Raw genomic sequence first — 9,277 nt, 5'->3', positions numbered from 1 at the left:
AGTCCAAGCTTGTCTTTGTAGATGAATGATCTATAATAGTTTTGTTTGTGGTCTGTTTTGTGATTTGCATGTCTACTCTTTTAGTTGTGAATTTTTTGTAAAATCAGTAATAATGTTTCCCAAGATGTAATATATGTTGTAACAATGTGTTTACACATTTACAAATCAATGAAATAATATACTTCAATAGCCTTTTCTTATCTTTGGATCTCCCATATGCTACAATAAACTCCAATGGCCTTCTTCTCATCTTAATAAACAAGAATGTTGGTAGTCTCATATTGATACAACATTTTAAGAAGCATTTTAACCCTTCTTCCAACTCATAACAATAATCATCATTGGTGTCTATAACAATAATACTTAAGAGATGGAAACAAACAATATTAACTAGTCAAAGAATCTCACATTTTTTACAAGTTTGTGTTGAAAAACTTAGTCAGATTTAGTAAAACTAAGGGATAAAACATATTTTGAAAATATGAGCTTTACATATCTTGAAGTTACTTATCACTCTTAAATGTACAAGTTATTCAAAAACTAGCGTAGAAAACTTCCACGAAAGTCTTCTCGGATCAGTTAGAAACTTTAATTAACATGAATGTTGGTAACCTCAGAAATATCACCAATTAAGTTATAAATTTCATTCAGTAGCCCTAATATTGCTTATATACATGAATTAACAAAAAATATTAAAAAGTCTTTATAGGTTTAGAAAAAATGAAAGTTTATTAAACATTGACGCAGACGCCTACCACAGAGGTCGTCTGGACGACTTCCAGTTTATTAAACATTGACGCAGACGCCTTCCACAGAGGTCGTCTGGATGACTTCTAGGAAGTCGTCCATTTAGGTTAGTTTTGCAATTGATTTTTAACCTAGACGACTTACAGGTTAGTCGTCCACCTTTGTTTGATAAAAAAAATCGAGACGACTTAGGGAAAACAGATTAGTTTGGCCGGAATGTGTCCGAAATTTAACTTTTCTTGGCCGACTTACAATTTAGTCGTCCAGTAGAAAATTAAAAAAATAATATTTTGTTTTTTTTAGCCGACTAACTTTTAAGTCGTCTCAGATTAGTTTTGCAATTGAATTATTAAACAAAAAAAAAATTTCTAGACGACTTACACGTTAGTCGTCTCGAGTTTTTTTCCTAGACGACTAACCTATAAGTCGTCCAAAATAAGCAAGGTTTGACCAGAATCTAGGAATAAAATCCTGGACGACTTACATGTAAGTAGTCGGACGGACGACTTCCGTGTAAGTCGTCTAGAAAAAAAATCTTTTTTGTTTAATATTTCCATTGCAAAACTAACCTGAGACGACTTACATGTAAGTCGTCTAGAAAAAAAATATTATTTTTTTTAATTTTCTACTCGACGACTAACTTGTAAGTCGTCCAGAAAAAGTCAAATTTCTGACACATTCCGGTCAAATGCAAAACTAACTCGTTTTCCCTAGACGACTCGATTTTTTTATCAAACAAATGTGGACGACTTTCATGTAGTTGTCTAGAAAAACACATTTAAAATTCAATTGCAAAACTAACCTCTGCATTGACCAGAAGACTTAGAAGTCGTCTGGACAAACAGATCTGGAAAAAAAAAACTAATTTCATAGTTTCAACCAGTGAGATAATATGTTTAGCACACAAAAGTCTTCTCCAAACATCCAGAATCTTAAACAAAAGTGACCCACCAAGAATCGTAAGCCTCAATGGCTCTATGAACCATAAAAATTTTAGAATCAAAATTTTGGGTTTTTTTAGATTAATATGGAGAGAAAGTAAAGAGATGCTGTTTTTAGTTCATAAGAATTGAGAAAAAAAAGAGTGTAAATCGATTTCTGGGTGCATTAAGAGCTCCAAATTGGTTGTTCATGGTGGTTGGTGTATTAATGGCAATGACAATATTGTGAATACTTGAGGAAGATGAGTGTGGTAGAGTAAAATATGCATTTTCGAAAAAAATAAAAAAAAATGGTGACATTTTCGTGAATAATCTAAACTTTGAGAATGAAAGAGACAAGTCAAAGTTCCAAAAAAAAACATGAGTTAGTTTTATGTTTGACTTCAATTTTGAGTCATGTTTGTAAAAAACCCAAAAATATATGCCAAATTTGGACGGTGACAATCGTTCTTTTTTGGTGCAACGAACGATACTAATCGCCTTCTTTTTTTCCAACAACTTTGAGCGTGACAACACTTTCACATAGCCACATATTCTTTTTTTTTTCCCAAATTGAGATATTATATATTCCATTTAAAGGTGGGGCAAGCCCAAATATTACAAAGCCCAGCCAACAAGGGCAATCCTACTCCACACAAACATAGGCCCATAAGCCCAAAAAACCTAAAACCCTAGCTACCCAAACGAAAGCGCCGCTCACGCGCTCCACCGCTTCGATCCACGACGGAACCTCGCAACAATCGAAACCCCGGTGCCATCTCCAACGATCGATCCACCGGTACAAACCCAAGCTCAAAAGCTCCACAACATCATCACCGCTAACGCCCTCAAGACGGAGTTTCTAATATCGGAAAGCATCAATCGCAGAAGGAGAGCTAATCCGTCACTATTAAACACCACCACCGACGAGAGGCTTAACGCAAACCATCACCCAGTTACCACCGGTGAGCGTCAATCATCCTCCGACGAGAGCTCCTCCGGCCAAACCAACCCGACATCGCTAGAAACCTAAGATAGAAACCTAAAAAACGGAAGTAGAAGACCACTAACTGGCGGCACAAGGCACAGAACCACCTTCACACCCCAGAAGCAAGAGCCAGCGAAAGCGGAGCAGAGGAAACCTCCGCCTCCCGGTAACAAGGACGGCGTTGATGGAGCTCTAGAAGCCTCCACCTCCCGGAAAACTAAGACTACTCGAAACTGCCGGCTTCACTACCCCCATCCTCCACCCACTCGTGTCGTTACTCCAAACACAGCGCCTCCACTGGTGATTGATCACCCCCGGAGAAGACGACAGCGGATAAGGCCCGGACCAGAGCTCCGACAAGGCGATAGGGAGAGGACGAGTAAGAGAAGCCGTAGAAAATCACTCGGTGGAAGATCGAGGGGCTCCGGCGACGGCATGCGCGCTCACGCGCCGGCCGGACGTCGGAACCCTCAACCCGATCTGCTTTTCTCTCTCAAGCCGTAGAAGAACGTGTTTTGATGACTCACATAGCCACATATTCTACCTCTCATTTTTCTTTTCTTTCGAATATTGTTTTCTTTTTCTTGGTGTCGGGATAATGATTTTTAGACTTCTTTTTTGTGTTGATAAAAAAAAAAGACTTCTTTTTAGTTTTTACTAAGATGTTTTCCGCCTATAGATTGCAGTTGCACCAAGTACAAGTAGGTAACATTTTTGGTGTTCAATAACTCCTTTTTATCTTGTTAGGTAACCAAGAAAGTTATGGACTCAGCTTAGGCCCATAATCTTTGTGGGGTTTGTAGAACAGGTTAAGTCTATTTAGTGTCCATATTGACATATTCGAACTTGTGAACTTGATCACTTTTTTCTTTTGGGGTGTCTAGCTAATGAAAACACCAGTTAAGTTACTGACACGAGGTTCCTGATTTGTTACGCAATTAAAACAATTTTTTTCTTGAAACAAATGACCTCGATTATTTTAAAATAGTTATCCAAATCGGAGGGCATAACCCACAAGAACGGTTGTTGATGAAGAACTCCGAACATTTTGGGGTATATTTGAATTTTGTGCACGTGGGTGTTCTAAAGAATGTCTTACATAATACTATTTCATCAGCAATCAAAGTTGAAGACAATTCGTTTGAATTGTTATGTTTAACGTGGTGTGAAAGCATTTGATGAATATATGTACAATTATGAACCCCAAAAAACTTTAGGTTTAGTTTAAGATTATCGAACCAATAGAACATTATGTAACATACTAAGATCAATATCTAAACATATTTAATTGCAATATGAAAGCTTTTAACAAAATAACATATTATAACCATGACATGTATATAATACAATGGTTTGTTTTAGTGTTACCCTTGTATCGTCACCTATTCAAACCTATAAATTGAAGTATCTTTTGTTACTATTTGGAAATATGAATATCAGTTTAAATGAGAATTGTTTGGAAACGTGGATATCAATATTTTGAGTACTTCTTTTTATTTATACATTTAGCAATTGCATTTACAATAAATTAAGTTTTTTTTTGTATTTTTTTATTTACAGATTCTACCATTGCATTTAAAATCAATTTAAACTAATTAATTACAATTTTAAAGTTTTTTTTTCAAAGTTTTTCTAACCAAATCGATATTCATTTACTAACCATTATTAATATTGAATGAATATTAACTAAATCGCACGTATTAGGAGATAACCTTTTCATGAGATTAACCAAATTGCCAAATTACAGAACATAAAAAATATTATAAGCTTACGTTGACGTGTGTACGAGTACATAACCGGCCAGAAACTTAATTAAAATTTATCGACGTGTGAAAGAAGAAAACATGCATAGCTGCTGAAAAAATAAGGAATGGTTGGTATTTGGTAGAATGAGCATTATATGACGGGTAAGTACAGAAAATTAAGTGGTATGGTGTACTTTTTTCGAGTTCGTAAATATTCTAAATAAAATCAATATTTATCATTATGTAATACACTAGTTTTTTCATTTCGATAATTTCTAAATCCAAACATTTTTTTTTTGTTAATCGAGTACCACTAGTTCTCTGGTTTCAATAAATTCTAAATCCAAACATTATTTGCTAATCAAGTAACATATAACATTGATACACTATTGGTTTTTTTTTTGGTTCAACTGATGCACTATTGTTTTGCAATCATTACTACTGAACAAATCATATAACAAAAAAAAAGAAATATGTGAAGGAAAGCATAACAATTTAAATTTTGTTTGCAAGATATGTCACTACCGTGCGTAGGCCTGGGCATTCGGGGTCTCAATCGGATTTCGGTTTAGTCCAATCGGGTTTTGGTTTTTCGAGTTTATCAAAATCAGTCCCATTCGGATTATATGAAAATTCGGTTCGGGATCGGTTCGGGTTCTATCGGGTTCGGGTCGGGGTTAGTAAATCTTCAAAGAACCGGTACAACCCGATGTACTTTCGAGTTCGGGTCCCAATCGGTTCTTCGGTTTAAATGTGCCTGATTTATATCTACTTTGTAACCAAAAAGTAAGTAAAATCGGTTCTTTGGTTTTAAAATACTTGATTTGTACATATTTTGTAACCAAAACATAAATAAAATCGGTTCAAAAAAAGAAAGGAACATCTAATCATTCAAAATCAAGTGAAAGGTAAACATAGTTATTGATCGAAAGAAAACCAAATAAATGAAAGCATAAAACGAAAACCAAGTTCTCATGAAATGAAAAACATTTTTCAAAGAAAACAAAACCAAAATCTAAAAACTTCAACCTTCAACCGCCACCTTCAACCGCCACCTTCAACCATCAATCTTCATATAATAGATAATTATTTTAGATGTTCAATATATTTTGAATACATATTAGGAATTAAGATCATGTTTGGTACAAGTTCTTTTTGAAAATTTTGAATGTTTCGGGTTCTATCGGATATCCATTTAGGTTCGGGTTCGGTTCGGATAATATCCATAACCCGAAATACCATAAAACAAGATCCATTCGGTATTTATGCCGGGTTCGGATCGGTTCGGGTTTATTTTTATCGGATCGGGTTTGGTTCGGGTTTTCGGGTTCGGTTTATTTGCCCAGCCCTAACCGTGTGCGTCAGGTAGAGCATAAAACAAAATACAATTTACAAAACTTTCTCAAAGATTCCAAATAAACTAGTCAATGTATGTATTCATCCATCATCAAGAAACAACACGACTAGTTCCGTTATTATCATCATTGTTTTCATCATCATCATCATCTACAATTCCATCAAAAAACGGGTCACGAAGAAGCTCAGCTGCAGAAGGTCTCGCCTTGGGTTTCGCATTGATGCACTTCTCAATAAAGGCCTTGGCTTCCACATCATTCACTTTCTTCAGAGCCTCTGGCTTGACTCCACTGGTCACCTTTCTGTATATCTTGGCCACGCTATCGCATTCGCTGTAGGGAATCTCGAGCGACACAAGCTCCAAAACGCACATCCCGTACGAGTAAATGTCAATCATCTCAGTGTAATACTCGTCGTACAGCTCAGGCGCCATAAACTCTGGTGTGCCGAGGATCGAGTGAGCTGAATGGTTCTTCCCCACGATTGCAGCCAATCCAAGATCGCCAATCTTAACCTGTCAAGACACACACGATCATTAAAACCCAAACAAAAAAAAAGACAGTACACTTAATTTATGTTTTTTTTTTTTATTACCTGACCGATGTTTCCATTAACGAAAACGTTGCTGCAGTTGAGATCTCTATGGATGATGCAAGGATCATGCGTGTGGAGATAAACCAATCCTTTAAGTATCTGCTTAGACCACTTCTTCAAAGCTCTCATTGACACGTGTCTATGCTTCTTCCTATACTCTCTCAAGTTTCCCGATGTACAAATCTCAGTGATGAAGTTCAAAGTATTACTCCTCTCGTCTCTCCACACCTTGTACAAGGCGATGATGCTGCTGTTCTTGAGGCTCTTGAGGAGCCTCACCTCCGAGTAAAGCCTCTCGGTCATGGCGGGGTCGTCGGAGAAGCAGCTGAGCTTGACTTGGTTCCACGCGACTTCGATGCCTTCCTCTTGGTCGAAGGCTCTGTAGACTTTTTTGACGGCGCCTGAGCCTAATAGCTCGTCGTAACGGCCGTATCTGCCGGTGGGATCCGTTTCCACGAACGGCTCGGAGTCCTTATCTGATGGATCGGAAGAAGGCATCTGATTCAAAACGACAAATCAGTATTCACAAAACGGCAAGCAAAGACTAATCGATAAATCATTTCGAAATCGAGAGATTCGGTTTGTTAGCAGCATCGAAGGAAACTTAATCGAATCGTAAGAACCCTAGAATACAGAGAAATCTCAAATCGAAACCTCTCGCAGAGACGAAAGAGTGAGAACTATGTAGAGAGATTGAAGAGGATTACCATTAAGATGGATTGAATCGGAATCGGAATCGCTTAGTGAAAGGGAAGCAAACGTAGCGGAGATTTTAGAGAGAAGCTGTAGAAGACGAAAGAAAGCGGAAGAGAAGGTGGGGGAGTTTCGTTTATATAGTGCGGATTTTTAAATATTTATTATTATTTATTTTGTTTTTAGCGTATCTGGAATTGGACTCCTGAAGATATTCAATATCGGTTTAGGGTTTTTCCTTTTTTATAATAATTGAGTTGACACATAATTTATCAGGGAAAATGAAAATAAATAAAATTTGATACGTTTGAAAAAACAAAAAGGAAATTCCAAATTATATAGTTAAATCTCCATTTATTTTAAGTTTTTAATGGACGATAAAGGAGAATATTAATACCTAATTTTTATTCCTTATTGGAATACAATTTTGTTAAAAACTTTCTTCTTGGGTCAAATTTTAAAAATTTAAAAGAGAGAGTTCATATTCTGTAGACTTTGAAGAATGAAAGTCAAATTTTAGATGCGTGAAAGAGAGAAAAATAAATGATCTAGACCGTCCGATTTATCTGGAGTGTTTTAGTTTGTCACTTGGATGATCAGGATGAATTCAGAGAATTGTGGAGGTTTCTAGGAATTCAGAGAATGAAGGCGGCTGTTGAGTCAACTTGTTTGACTTTCATATTAAGTTTTGAATTTAGAAAGAGGAAATTTAACTCGTTTATTTGGTAACATATTCTTTAATATCTGGTTAGGATTTTTTTTTCTTTATACTCAGTTATTTTTGTAAAAGGTTTTTCCTTTTATTTCACTAATAATCTGGTCAAAATGGATATTTATGATATATGGATTAGATATTTTCAAAAGGATTGCCGTAAATCTATCTATGTATATGAAGTTGTATTCCCAAAAAATGCTCTAAAATCCTTTCCAGATTTTTTGTATAAGAAACTGTTTTAGATAAACATTAATCGGTTTAATATTTTTCCACAAAGTTTTAGATATTTTATTTGTATTAAATATATAAATCTCATCAATCTGTGGATATTTTTATAAAACTGGATTCCACTTTTCAGTTTTCATATATATATGATCCGTGATATTTTAAATGTGATCTATACTGTTATAACAACAATCAATAATATTTTTAAGTAAAATCTACTCATATTTATGGTACTTTTTGCCAATTTCCCAATTATGTTAAAGACCAACTTATAGTATGAATTTGAATTTTATTTTCTCCAAAAAATTAATTTGAATAAGTAACTAATTATATTTTTTGTAATAAAAAGAGAAAATATATGAAAAAAATAGTATGTAGCTTATACATTTTGTATCTTCTGGTAGCAATGTACATTTAATTCGAACTTTGCCTGAAAAACGTGGTATCTGGCCTATTAGCTTATAGCATAAGTGATGTGAACATAGTTTATAAAAGGGGCAAAGCTGCATGTGAACTTTGAAGCTGTTATCTTCCTTGTTCACGTTAAGCTCATATTAAAGGTTTTGTCCAACTTGTTGTCTTGGTTATAATTATTTCAAGTGCATGTATTTATTTGTGTGCATGTGAACAAACCAGATTATTTAACATCTTCTTACCAAATATTTTATCCTTTTAATATGTATATTGATGTTTATTACATATATACATATAATTTCCTAAATTTGTTTTATATCAGGGTTATGGGAAACTATCCTTGGTTAGGTACCTGCAGTTACAGAAAAGTCCAATATCATTTAAAATAATAATTAAATTAAGTGTTTTTGGTTTCACTAAAAAGCATCATTTGCAGTTTCAATATCGACTTCTGCGTACCATAATAAAATCTCCGATTTTAATGGTTTTCCCATTTGATACCAACTAATACTAATTAGAGAAAGGATTGTAGTCTTTGTAGAGATTGGAACGAGAAAAGACATAATAGATTATTTACTTCCCCTTTTGTTTATATGTATGAAAATATATACATACAATATATATAATGGAGTAGGTAACACATAAACGCTACAAAAAAAAATATTATTAAACTATGTTCAAGATACTAGAGATTTTATAACTTATTTGAATCGTAAGATAGATATCTAAAAAATTATTTATACTTGTATATAACTTTAAGTAATGAACACCAGGTCATATTTAGCACGATTACATCTTCTTGTAGATAATCAGTTAGGAACGGTGATTGAATGAGAAGTGGAATGGAATGATGATGTTTGCATTTATTTTTCTCCTTTCT

General features: G+C 34.6%; 1 protein-coding gene across 1 annotated transcript; it reads right to left on the bottom strand.

Annotated features, from left to right (window-relative positions):
• Nucleotides 1-5,755: 5,755 nt before the first annotated feature.
• On the bottom strand, nt 5,756-7,141 carry LOC106332470 (probable serine/threonine-protein kinase WNK11). Its single transcript, XM_013770928.1, has 3 exons — nt 7,058-7,141; nt 6,351-6,848; nt 5,756-6,270 (listed from the first exon to the last, which is right to left on the bottom strand). Exons 1-3 carry the CDS (start codon nt 7,058-7,060, stop codon nt 5,848-5,850), a joined length of 924 nt encoding a protein of 307 aa, XP_013626382.1. The 5' UTR covers nt 7,061-7,141; the 3' UTR covers nt 5,756-5,847.
• Between the last annotated feature and the right edge of the window lie 2,136 nt (nt 7,142-9,277).

Source organism: Brassica oleracea, chromosome C3 (genome assembly GCF_000695525.1).
Source record: "Brassica oleracea var. oleracea cultivar TO1000 chromosome C3, BOL, whole genome shotgun sequence".
NCBI classification, from domain to species: Eukaryota; Viridiplantae; Streptophyta; class Magnoliopsida; order Brassicales; family Brassicaceae; genus Brassica; species Brassica oleracea.
The sequence above is the reverse complement of the archived record's forward strand: the minus strand, read 5'-3'. Positions and strand labels throughout refer to the sequence as shown.

Bases quoted from the DNA above. Each gene is read 5' to 3' on its own strand.
- LOC106332470 (XM_013770928.1), bottom strand. The intron at 6,271-6,350 runs GTAATAAAAAAA...GTGTCTTGACAG, and splicing joins TTAATGGAAACATCGGTCAG to GTTAAGATTGGCGATCTTGG.